General features: G+C 40.4%; 1 protein-coding gene and 1 long non-coding RNA gene across 2 annotated transcripts; one reads left to right on the top strand and one right to left on the bottom strand.

Moving 5' to 3' along the window:
* Positions 1–4,262: 4,262 nt before the first annotated feature.
* Positions 4,263–4,862, bottom strand: LOC108960871 (abscisic acid receptor PYL2-like). Its single transcript, XM_018877139.2, has 2 exons — positions 4,549–4,862; positions 4,263–4,470 (listed from the first exon to the last, which is right to left on the bottom strand). The coding sequence occupies exons 1-2, from the start codon at positions 4,860–4,862 to the stop codon at positions 4,263–4,265; spliced, it is 522 nt and encodes a 173-aa protein (XP_018732684.2).
* A 5,806-nt stretch (positions 4,863–10,668) lies between these two features.
* LOC120295337 lies at positions 10,669–12,271 on the top strand. Its single transcript, XR_005552687.1, has 2 exons — positions 10,669–10,810; positions 11,701–12,271. It is a non-coding gene; the product is annotated as an uncharacterized LOC120295337 (long non-coding RNA).
* The last annotated feature ends 1,607 nt before the right edge of the window (positions 12,272–13,878 follow it).

The following is a 13,878-nucleotide window of genomic DNA, read 5'->3' as shown; positions in this document are numbered from 1 at the left end:
TTCCTATCCAAACAATGATGCTACATGTAACTCCTCCGTGGGATTTTTTGCCGCCTAGCACCATCACTAATAGCAGGATCGTGTATGTGACAGTGGCAAATAGAATTGCAAGCCACATCATCACAGTTGCAAGTTTGACGCAGAAAGGCCATTGAGGGATAATCTACTCACCATGAACACTATTACTAAGAGAGTATATCACAAGGGAGATCAAATGGCACCGTACAAAATATTTGAAGTGGCTTGGGTGTTTATTGGCCAACGGAGATGTACCGGCTATGTAACTTATCCCTAGAGCCATCAAGAGGGAGTCAGCTCCTGAGAAAAGCCCCCTAGAGGGTGCATCGCATTTTGAAAACGGTCATGACCGATAAGATGGCCACAACAATGACAGTTGCGTGCATTTGCTCGTGGTCGTTTTTGCTTTGCTCACTCTCCTTCTAGCCATCCATTAACACATACATCTTCGTCTCACGTGCTCTAAGGATACCCTCATTGTCTTCATGCTCTCAAGGCCAAGGGTAGTTCACCATCACATACGTGATCCCATTATTGATGAGGGTATCCTCAAAGCACTTGAGATGAAGATGGATGTACCATTAGAAGGCCAGAGGAAGAGTGAGCAAAGCAAAAATAACCATGAGAAAATGCACGTGACGATCATTGTTGTGGCCATCTTATCGGCCACGATCATTTTCAAAATGCGATGCATCCTCTGGGGGTCTTTCTCAAGAGGACTCCCTCCTGATGGCTCTAGGGATAAATTACATAGTCGGTACATCTCTGTTGGCCATAAACACCCAGGTCACTTCAAATATTTTACGTGATGCTATTCAATCTCCTTTGTGACATCCCTCTTAGTAATAGTGTTCATGGTAAGTGCATTATCGCTCAAATGGCTTTTCTTCGTCCAACTTACAATTATGATGATGTGGATTGCACTTCTCTTTGCGGCCATCACATACGCTATCCCACTATTGATGTTGACGCCAAGCAGTAAAAAATCCTACGGAGGGGTTAGATGTTTGGATAGGAATCATGTTCCCCCTTCTTCTGGCACAACTTGTCCAATCTGTATGTACAATATTTCATTGAAAGAAGATATTCTACATAAGAGATGTGATTTGAACAAGGGATTTGCAGTATATGTACCAAAGGTTTGAACCTTGTCACCTGAAAATATGTATTTATGTATCACCAAGACATGTTTATATATTAAATAACTAACTTTTTTTAAATACAATGTACAATGAGTTTAGTTGATTAAGTACTGGTGATGAGGCTCTCAATGCACTAACATTCTACAGAGGCCTGTATTCACCTAAAGAGATGGCCGACTCTATTGATGACCATACATTTTTCATCGCATCGAATAGTCTCACTCTGGTGGCATCCTTAAATATAATCCTACTTGTCATCACTGGACTTAATATCAGTGAGGATTCTTTGACAAAGCAATTCAAATGATGTGAGCTATTGTTATCCTAATGGTGGCCACATATATGACTCCCACGCTCATACCCGACTCCTTTAGCAAAATCAACTAGTTTAAACTAGTCATAGTTGCTATTATCACGTGGATAATAATATTGGCCGTTCAGCTCCTCTGGCAACTTTTTTTGCTGCACAAATTGTTATTTTGAAAATGGGACTATTATTGTACTGGTATTGTTGTGCTCAAAATTCTTATGACATAATAAATTTGTGTTAACACATATGCATGCATGAAAATCTAATGTTCATGCATAGAAAAAATTCGAACAATAAAACATCTTCTTAATCATTTGGAATTCGAAAAGGAAAACTGGGATAACTCCATGTAAAATGCAACCATAATTGTAGTTGTCCTGTTGGTTGTCATCGCCTTCCAAGGAGCGATGTATCCCCAGGTGGAGTCTAACAAGACTTGAGTGCAAAATTACCCTATCCCTCTAACATGCCGCTCAGGCATCTAATCATCAGAATTTTATATCACTTGCAACACAATATCTTTCGTTGCTTGCTTTAGCATTATTTTACTACTTATAAGTGGTGTCTCTTTAAAATATGTCATATTCACTAGAGTTACCATGATAACATGTATCGCGATAATGTTCGCATATCGCAAGTAAAGAATTTGATAAAGTAATTTAATGTCTTTTGATTATCAAGTGTTAGATAGGAAACATTTGTAGGTACGCACTGAATAGTACTGCCTATTTCTAAAGTCAGATACTTGTATTTTATATAAATTATTAGGTGTTTTAAGGATTTTTTTTTTGTTAGTTTCAAATTAAGAATTGAATCAATTTATATAAAAGAACTCTAGAAACATTAATGTGTATAGGTTTAGAGATATTGCTGAATTCAAGTCAATGGCTTTCGATTTGACACGGGTTCTCCCAAATCCAACCTCGCATGACATAACTCTATGTGAATTCCATATAAGGAGTTGCCACAAGCCAATTGAGATCGACTAGAAATTAAGTGAAAATATGAAGAAGTGTCTCACTTTTCACATAACTAGAGATCTTGGAAACGGAGACTTGACTACATTAATTATAAAACCAATGCCCCTTCGGAACCTAAACTTAACTATTTGCTAACCAAGGTGTAAGAATAGCCTATTGAAGATTTTAAAATTCATTCTAACCATTCTAAAAATAGAAATTACAATCAATATATAAAGAGGCACAATCAAATATAATTTAAATGAACAATGTAAGCGGTAACCTAGCATCATCTCTAGAAAGAAAATGGCATCCAAAAAGTCTTGTGGCGAAGCGGCTTGTTCAATTGGGATTCAATTTTTTCAAGGATTTTCCACTTTTAAGCAAAAACTATTTAAAAGCTAAAATTTAGGCTTGTTTCCAAGGATTTCCGATTTTTCTGAATTTTTTAATTTTTTTTATGAATTTTCTGGATTTTCTGGATCTTTAATTTTTTTTTAATGATTTTTAGTTATTATTATTATTTTTAATTTTTTATATTTTTAATCCAGATAAGGACTTCGGGCTGGCTCCGGTCTCGTGGGTCTAGGCCATGGGCACAAATGGGCTTGTTCAAAACAAGCCCATTCGAATGGAAAACCACCAAGCCCATTTGTTGAAATTAAAAGGCATTAAGCCCATCTTGCTAAAAAAAAAACACAGCCTAAGCACCTCTAAGAGTAGAACCACCTAGGACCAAGATTCGTCAAGTCTAATTAATCCCGAAGTTCATTAAACTAAACTAAGCCCACTTACACCAATCCTCTTTTCTTATCTAATTTTTCCTCTCTCTTTTTTCTTTTTTTTTCCATTATTCTTTATTTTCTCTTCCCTTCCACCGTTCGTCATCTTCTTCCGAGAACGACTTCTTCCCTGCGAATATCCTCTTCAACCGAATCCCACCATTTTCTCATGAGCCCTCGCCGGCGCTCAGGCCACTTCCGAGCCACCACCCCGTGTCGATCGCCTAACCCGACAACGCCAGTCATCACCGGCCATCACTCGGTCGCCGGTCGTCCCTCGCCGGCCATAACCGAACCTCACCGGCGACTTCAATGTCGCCGAAACACGTGATACAAAACGGCATCCATTCTAACAGAACGTGCACGCAAATGAGTGGATAGGAAACTAACCATGGCGGCCTCTAACCGCGGGCTTCTCCGGCTGAAAGAATAGCATCTCCGGCGGCGAGGCGTTCACGGCCGACTCGAACGATGAGGAATATGCCACCAAAAAATCGAAGAAAAAGCCGATTCAGTCTCAGTTTAAACGATTCAGCCGGACCCAACTGGTCAGACTTTCAAAAACCAAAGCACTCACAACCGACGACGAACGATGAGAAACCGCAAAGGCCTCGCCCTTTTCTCCACGGCAATCCCACCCAGAATCCGAAAAACTCACACTTTTCAATTTTCACGCACGGACAAGACAAAGATGGAGACACCCACGTTCAAGAAAAAGCGTCCGTGCAAACAGAGACGGTACCTTGTCCAGACGATGACGATCCAGCGGGGCCGCGAGGGTCGAGGGGGTGATGATGATGGCGGCGGCGGCCGGAATCGATCTCGATCTCCGTCACGGCCGCCGTCGCCTCGGGCAGCCAGGCCGTTTCAATCGCGGGCATCACCGCAGCGAGTGACGAGAAAGCGAGAGCTTTTCTTGAGCGGCGACGGTTTTTTTGCTTTTGATAAGCGAGGCGCCGACGTACGGAACCGCTCCCTAGCCTACTTAAAAGACACGTAGCGGACCGAGAATTTTGCTAAAAGAACGGCCTAAATCTAACCGCCCCGCTTTTCATCTACGCTTCTCATCACCATCATGCCTGTTCTCCTCCATTCTCTCTTTATTCCAAGAAGCCGTAACTCTTTCATCAAGCTTTCGCAAGTTCCGCTTCAATATAGAGTGAGCGAACGACTTGGTATCTTCACCAGTGTTTCCTTCGTGGATTTGCAAAACATAAGACTCCCAAATACAAAGTCCCGACCTTCCTTTCTTCTTCATTCTGTCATCACCTCATTCACCCATGTCACCGAGCGGTAGTCGCGGAGCCGATCAAATCATCCTAAAGCTCGGCACGCACCTCTCGTTGTCGTCGAGGACCTCCAATCTCCGCACGCTCATCAAGACCGGCAATCCCAAGATCTCCGCAATGTCACGCACGCTCCCAACCCCGCCGTCGCCGTCCCTCATGTGGCGGCTCTCGATGAACAGATTGCACCTCGGAGGGTTTGTGAAGCCACGCACCAAGGGCAGCACGGCAGAGGCCGGTGCGTCGATGCACCATGCTATGAGGGACGTGCACAACGATGAGACGGGGTTGTAATGACGACTAATAAGGGAGTACGTTATGTAAGGAGCAAGAACCCCATCTATGAAGAGCTCCACTGACCTCATAAACTAAATAAGAGACCGATCAAAATTTGGTATTTGGCTGCAATGTGCGATTGTTTTCATCTAGAAAGATAGCTGCTATCAAAGAGAAGATAAATGCGATTGGCCGCTTTACTTCCCGAGAGGGACAAAGAAGAAGCAGCCATTGCATTGGTTGTCGAAAGAAGAGTATAGTTGGTCTTGGTACTTGAGTTAGTCCGTGGTCAACAGTAGATTAGGTAGAATTGATAAAGCTCTAATTCCTTTAGTTTGGGGCCCTTTTTGTTAGTTTTTTGGGTGCTGAATCATCTTATCTAGAGATGATAGGAATTGAATTTTCAAACGAATCTTCCATAAATAGGAATTGAATGAAGAGCAGAGGAAGGAGTGCCACTTTCTCTATTTGTATATTATGGACCCATTACTATAGATAGAGTAGGGAGGAGTAAAGAGGGGAATAGAGAACAACTGGAGTGAGGTGAATGAAGCGGTGAAGTGGGTGGTAGCTCCTTAGTGAGCGGACCTACCAGTCCTACCTTACTCAAATAGTCAAAGGTGGGACCCGCCAAAGCGTTCCAATGTAAAGCTTAGAAATAAGCTCATGTATTATTCTTCAATGTATATCGAAATATACGGAAAATTCAATGTCTCTCTTTCACTTTATTACTCTCAACTTGATATCAAGCCATTATTGTTCACGGCTATTGAGTCTTTACGAGGTGATGGTTGCAACAGTACGATAGCCATGGCGATGTCAATTTTCTGCTGTACAAACCAACATAACAACTAGACACATTGCTCCTAGTATTAAATTGTCTTGAGGTTGCTTTTGCGAACAACTCTGACCGAGTGTTAACTCGAAAAGTTGCGATGGTCGATGGAATTTGGTTGGTGGAAATAGGAAATAAATTCCTATTAGCCTCGCTTGAGTTTCCTACGAGAAATCACATATGGAATTTTTCTTATTAAGTTCGATCGACTTCGATTGTTACCCCCACATTCTTTATTTAATAAACATTAGCTTGTGGAGTCCAGCATGCGTGTCAGAAAATAAGTATATAATTATATTAGGGAAGTTGATGCTCCGTGGTCTTTGGGGCACGAGGGTTTTGACCTTGAAGAAGGATATATATTCCTGATCTTTGGAGGCCGTACAGCAGCTCTTGTTTTTGGGAGCCGCACGAAGGGAAGAGCAAAAGGAAACGCACAAAAAGTTTCTTGACACGTAGAGCCTTTGCTTGGGCTCGAACACCCTAGTGATTTGTGTCATGTGTTTTATATACAATTGAGGCATTTATTTATAAACACTCTTGGAGGTTAGACTCAATTTAAGTGTGTAAACATTCAGAGCGATTGTAACTTTGATTCTCATATTATAGTGCATTTTTATTGCTAATTCTCTCTATGGAGGTAAGCATCAATATTCGGATTGAATTATGTAAATATTTTATATCATTTATTGTCTATTGTTTCATATAAGTTTTCACGTTAATATTACAACATTCAGAATAGCTAGATTTCAAAATTTTGCCGTCACTTGTTCCCTATGTAGCACCGACACGCGACACGCGACACGACACGACACGACACGCGACACGTTATTTCTCAAAAAGTAGAGAATTTCGACACATTCTGACATGTTAAATATTAAATAAATATTTTTATTTTTAATTAATTTGATTTAAATTCATAAATAATTAATTAATTAAAAAAAGAGCCCTCAGGTTTCACATCAAGGTTTTCCTCCTCAGACTCCTCATCAGGGTCTTGAAATGGTTATACAATAATCATTGAGACCACGTCTTAGCGAGTTCTACCCTCTAAAACTCGATTAATAAACCAATACGCTATCTGAGCTATCTATGCACACCCTGGTTAGAGGACTTACCTTGGCCTCAGATTTCACCTACAAATTAGCATAGTTCACATAGGCACCCATCATAATATCACGGATCGAAACATCGATCAAATCGACTTAGTTAATTACATATCAGTCGGATCATTTCTTGGTCACTCCCAACCATACTATATAATTTCCAGTATAATACCTAGTCAGCGAACCACGTATTTTCCCTCAGGCGCTGATTTCGCCAAGACAATGTACCAATCACCCATCCCACATATTTTCTAAGGCGCCGTTTTCACCAAAGTGATGTACAATAAACACTTTATGTGCATGCTATCGGGCGTCGATTTCACCGTGGTGTTATATTTAATCACCGAGCCGATATAAGCCAATTAAGTGTATTCTCTTTCAGGCATTCCAATTACTTTTGGCCACACGGGCACGATACTTGACACACGGAAATAAGACCACACAGGCACAATCTACGCCACACAAGCACGATTAATTATCGCCACACAGGCATGATTAATTATCGCCACACATGCATGATATATATATTCAACAATTTACGTGCATTCTCTAAGGCATCCTATATGCCAAAGCGATATAATAATCGCCGAGTCACGCCACACATAATTTCTTCTTATCTTTTATCATACCAGATAAAATATCGTGCGTGGGCACACGGTTGGCCTTAGCCAAAATATAATATTTTCCTTTCCATAACTCCTATATTTTCAATAGTGCACTAACAATATTTTTTTGCATTATCAATTGATGCTCGGTTATTTTTCAATTAATAACCATCATTAATTAATTCAGGAATAATTCCCAAATTCACAAATAATTCAATTCTGCACAAAATAAAGCTCAATTAAATAAATGGACCACGCCACGACAATCAGCATAAAATTCCGGTCGTTAGCTATCTCTGCCTAATTTCCGGAAAATAATTACTTAATTAAATAATTTTGAAAGTTAATAAATAAATACTAAAAATCCAATTTAGGCCCGTATTGCCTAATTGGACGCCAGAACGGATCGGGAAAAACCCCAAGATGTATTCAATAAATAGGAGTACGTCTCGGTTTGCTAATTACACTAATCAACCACATAACATGCATCATTAAGTCACTAATTAAATTACTCTAAACTAATCTAACCATCTAATTGTACTTAATTAAATCTAATCAACCCTTAAGCATCATTAGCAAACTAAGAAAGCATTAGTGACCAAAACTCACTTGATTGAAAGCGGAGACCGGATCACCGTGACGGCGACGCGATGGCGGCCGAATTCCGAATTTTCGGCGGCATCGGCAAACACTCGGGCCGGGCCCAACAGGTCTTGCAAGCCCACAGAAATTTCTAGGCTTAGACTTGGGCTTGGGCCTCAAAATCGCAGGCTTGGACTGTTGAATTCTTGGGCCAATGTTGGGCTGAACTTCAAGACTGAAAATGGGTTGTAACTTAAATGGACCAAGCTGAAGCGGGCCTAAAAAAACTGGGCTGCTGGACTGAAGTTCACTTGGGCCGAATTGTTGGATCTGTGGGCTTCACGATGGCTGAACGTCACTTTGCTGGGCTCGTGGACGTGAAGAACACGTGAATGGCTGTGGTGGGGTCTTTGAGCAGTTGCTGGCGTGCTGATCCAAGAACAAAAGAAATGGGCGAGTGGCAGCAAGCTAGGCAGAAACCGAAGACGTTGGGACGGTGCTTCTTCGGTCAAGTTGACCAAGTGTGAGGGAGAAGCAAACAAGCGGCGCGCGGCTTCGGTGGATGACGGCTTCGTGTGGTCAACCCCACAACTTGCTTGAAGAACTTTGACCCATGGAGGCTGAACATTAGACAGATGGCAGCAAGGAGGATGGAGGTGCGGGCTGTTGGCGTGGAGAGGGGTGGTCAGCTGGAGTTTGTTTCAACCAATTTGCTGGACGAGGGAGCAGCGAACACGGAGCTGCTGCAGGCGTTGAATTTCAGTGGACGACTGATCTTCGACGAAGCAGCTACGTCAATTGGAGAGCAGAAGTCGGTGGGGAGCGGCAGCACGTGAGTGGGGAAAATTCTTCGTGGACGTGCTGGCAGCTGGGCAGAAGACACGAGCTGGTGGGGATTTCTTCGGTGGGGAGCAGGGAAAAGAAGCGGTGGAGCAGCTGCAGAGGGGCAAAGCAGTTCGGTTCGGGCGAGAGGGAAAAGAAAGCGAAGCAGAAACAAATGAAATCGAAACCGAGTAATGGAGAAGATAAGGTAGCAAAGAAAGAGAGGGACAGCACGGGAGGCAGTTGGCTGATCGAGATGGAGAAGCCATGGACGGTGCAAAAAGTCAAGAATTTATCCATCTAATTAATTGCTTTGTCTCCCATATTACTTTCTTGTATTAGATTTTCCATAATCAATCCAATTTGAGGCCAAAATTTCACTCACCAACCAAAGCTCCGAATTTCTAAATTTTGGTTTCAATTTTTTCATGAAATTTCCCAAATCAACGTCCAATTTTGTCAAAGAAAAATCCCGAACAATTTTCTGTATGTTCCAAACACTCGAAAGCTTAGCTTAGAAGTCCAAATTTCCTTTAATTTGGCACATCCGAATTTCCGTTATTTTTCGCGACGTCCGAATCCATTTTCCGTAAAAATCTCGGGATCTCCGAAAAATTTTCGGAGGATGAGTCCACGTTCCTAAAATAGATCATGACATGACAGAATCTTCAATTTCTGAAATCGGACTTGAATTAACGGTTAATTTTCATTCGGCGCGTTTTTAGTGTGACCTAGGCTACCGGGTAGTTTTTAGAGATTTTTAGTGCAAATGACCAGTGGTTGATTTTATTCGAGCCACAATATATCACTTCGACACATTGGCAACTCTCGATGATCGTGAAAATCTCAATATTTCAATTACAGGCATAGGGTACCAAAAACGATAGAAAATCGGTCAAGTGCCGATCGACGAGAATTTTGTAATTAGGTGGAATCACCTACACTTTGATAACACATTTCAGTCGAATTGACCTATCCCTAATCTCTGATCGATTTTGACAATGCTGTAATGACCCTTGCAGACTAGCATGGTCGAGCAGTCGACTTCTAGTCGAATTTTCAAGTCCATTGCATCAAAATCTCTTAATGACTTCCTCAGATGGTCTAGTTATCTCACGAGTGATCGATTCTAAGAATAGCACTATAAACGCGTCGATGAAAGGTTCGATTTATTCAATTGAAAATAGTATTGAAAATTCAAGATGTCACACCCGATCCATGCGACTCAGCTGCTCAAGCCAGTGCTCGGCTAGTCTCGACCATGGATCTAGCCATGCCCACCCACAAACCTTGATCCAAATCATGTAGTCAACTATAGATGAGGTGAGAAACTCTCACTCGATGATGTCGGCGCTTACATCGACTTCCCCCTCAGGCTTACATAATGTTCCTCGGATGTTAGCCAATAAATGAGAGGGTGAATCATCAACTAAGGTGGCGAGAAATAAATTGCAGAATCCAAAGTCAATGATAACCAAATCTTAGACAATTAATGTAGGCATTTAATGAGAGGGTGAATCATCAACTTAGGTGGTAAGAAATAAGTGGCATAATTCAAAGCCAATGATGACCAAATGTTAAGCAATTAATGTATGCATTTAATGAAAGAATGATTCATCATCCTAGGTGGCAAGAAGAAGGTTTGTCCATGATTACATGATGACTCATTGGCATAAGTAAACCAATGAGGAGAATACCACATGTCTTTAATCATTTCATAGAACTTTAGGATGTCACAACATCATTTTAGCTAGGCCATATGGGAAAAGCCAATTGGACCACATGTTCCTAATCATTTCCTTGGAAAAATTAGAGTGCCACCATTTCAATCTAGCTATGCCACTTGAAGAAAACCATTTGAGCCACTAGGGTCATTAAATGATGGTAAGTTTATCGATAGAACACCACCTTTCATTTCCACTGCCTTGCCATCTCTCTCTCTCTCTCTCTCTCTCTCTCTCTCTCTCTCATTGACCCCTCACTTGCCCGCTCACCCCTCACCACTCGGGCACCTCTCTACCACCTGTTGTCGTTTCATCAATTGTTAGTGGAATCCTTAACCTTCAACTAGGGCGATGAGCTATGAGGTTCGGGCTTCGTTGTGTTCTCATTCAAGCTTAGTTGTGTGCATGTTGATGATTGTTTTGTATGGTTTGCTTATGTCTTTGCATTTATAATGCAAATCGCGCCCCAGGTCATGGATGAGTCTCGCTCTACTTTGGATCGACATTAAGGCATGTCGGTTTAAGTTGTGAGTCACGTGCTGCACTAGGCATAATATTGTAGTTATGATGTTATAGGTCATGCCACACACATACACAACCATAAGCACGCCCATGGGCCTTGCTTACATCGGCTAAGATTTAAAAAAAAATGAATCGGCTTGTGTGATGCATAATGTGTGGTCACATAAAGGAAATATAAAAACCGTTGCCATTACGGTGACGATGGCCTGTTAGTGAGAACAAAATGCTCCCACATCAATGGGATGCCTCCGGAAGAGTTTCAGGATGCTACCAAGAGAAGGTGATGCTCTGTAAGGGGAACGGGAGGAGCATGAGTCGAAAGTTTCAGGATGTTGCTAGGTGTGTGATGCCCTATTGATGCCAGATGTTTAGCTTGAAGCTAGAAGTCCCTAAAAGTATGGGATGGGATGCCCAATTGATGTTGGATGCCTAACTTGAAATTGGGAGCCCCTAAAAGTATAGGAATAACCATATGAGATGGTTATAAAACAAAATTCTTTTTGCATGTTCCTATGTTGTTTGGTAAGCTGAAGGTAGTTTGTGCATTGACAGTAAGCTGAAATTGTTCATATGTATATAATCAAGTTACTGCAATAGTATTGCTTTTGATCTGCCATCTATGTACTAGTGTGAATGATGTTCACATGCTAGGCTCGACGACAAGATGTCCTCCTATTTGAGGATTCATGATTTCACTTACTGAGCCTTCGACTAACTTTGTTATTTTTTAGACTTGTAGATATGGATGTCTCATCCCCTTACGACTTACCGATGTCCTTGGATGTGTCCGTCATCAATATGGTTGATGTAGAGAATGACGTAATTTATTGTAATAATTCCATCGCATGGATCGAAGAAGGCTTGGACGACTGGGTTCCTCATCGCTATGTAGCATGGTATGCGTGGTTTGATGGCAATCTCACAAGGTTACTCCGAGGCTTCAATGGACCATTCGAGTTCACTAGTGGGTCCATGCCTAACCGAATGGTGATCAACCTTTAGGGTAAATTACATGGCGACAGGCATACCAATTTTGGAGCCGTGGCCATGCTAGAGGAGATAGGAATCCCCTGGCCTACTCGGATAAAAGGATAATATAAATAAGGGAGTGCCCATAGAAAAAGGCCATGTAAATGTACCTACGCATAATGAAAGTAGTGTATTATGTGATGTGTTTTCCTAACTGCTTGATTGTTGTCTAGGTGATTGCTTTTGTACATGCTTTAACTTGCTTGTAAGAACAAGATGAATTGAAAAGAAATGGGTCGACAACATGCCTGGGACGTTGTATCCCTATCGGCTGTGGTGTTGGTTCGACTATGACGTAAGCAACTCATCGGAAGGTCAATTAACCCCGAAATTATGTTTCACGTGCAAGTTCATTTGCTGCTACTGCTATTGATAAGGCTTCTCCTAATAGATTGTCTGTTAGTCTCTCATTAGAGGATTCTCATTCCATTTTTTGAGAGTTTAGTACTTCTAAGTCCTATGTTCCTTTAGTTATATCTGTTGCTTTAGTTAATTCTGATTCATGGTTTTTTACTCCACCTGCTACAATCAAATGACTTCAAATTCCGATTTGTTTTAGTCAAAATCATTCAATTTGCATGCCCTTACTATTCACACAACTGGTAATTCCCAAATGAGAGTCAGCCATACATGAGACATTTCAATAACTACATTATCCCTGTCTCACACATTTATGGTTCCCAAACTGCCTCTAAACTTTATATAAGTTGGACAATTTTGTGAACTTAGCTTTGATGTCTAACTTGACAAATAGAAAATGCTAACAAGTTTCAGGATTTGATTGCATTTTTTCGCAATTTTTGGGACTCAATTGAATTTTTATAACAAGTTTTGTGACTTAATTGCGTTTTTAAAAGTATTAAGACTCAATTAATTTTTCATGATAAATTTTAGGATTTGATTGTACTTTTTGAAAGTTTTAGGATTCCGTTATACTTTCTTGAAAAAATTTAGGATTTTTAATATATTTATCATAAAAACTGATACCGGAGTTGTGAGATTTTATGAGAATAAGCACATGGAACTAAGCTTTTGGAAAAGCAATAGTGATGACGCTAGACTCCACCACCTAAAAAGAATATTGATGTAGGACATGTAATTTTGTCAACGATAAGAGATTGATTTGTCATAGCTAACTCTATAGTAGGTATGTTATTTTCTTGAAGTAGAGTTCAAGTCCAGAATACACTGGAAATCCTACTTGTCTTTTAGTAATGAATGCCTTGCCAATATTGAATTTGCCAGACCAAATAACACTATAGATACACCTGTTACCCAAAAGAAGTAACCTCATACACATAGCTAACATTGATATGATATAAAAATATATATTCATCTATATTTATGATAAAACAGCAAGTTGGTTACAGGAATATTGTTTTAAATCCACCAAAAAGAATATATAGTTCTCCAAACTAACAAACTAAATCTAACAAATATCATTTTGGACATAAACACAACTATCTCAATTCATACCCAAAATCCAACTCGTAAACAAATTCCCTGTTGATATCACTCTTGTTCTATCTGTGGGTAGTTGTGTAACTTGAGAAAAGAATTGAGATGAATGGTATATGCAAACCACCACTTAGTGAATAGTATGATTCTTTTCTACGGAGATTGAGCATTCTGCATTTTTATAAAACATTACCATAAATACATTTATCTAAATCCAATATAAAAATAGGTATAAGAGCAAACATGATACATCACTTTAGCAAAGCGTTATATTCATAAAAAAAAAAAAAATACTCATTCAATCAACAATATTAAAGTAAATTAATAGTTCAATCCATTGCTCAATTGAATGGCCAATATTAAATTCTGTCAACAGCCAACGGTCAACATCCCGTGACAAGAACTACCAAGATTCTCCCTTG

This window comes from Eucalyptus grandis, chromosome 7 (assembly GCF_016545825.1).
Source record: "Eucalyptus grandis isolate ANBG69807.140 chromosome 7, ASM1654582v1, whole genome shotgun sequence".
NCBI lineage: Eukaryota > Viridiplantae > Streptophyta > Magnoliopsida > Myrtales > Myrtaceae > Eucalyptus > Eucalyptus grandis.
This window is presented reverse-complemented; position numbering and strand designations above follow the sequence as displayed.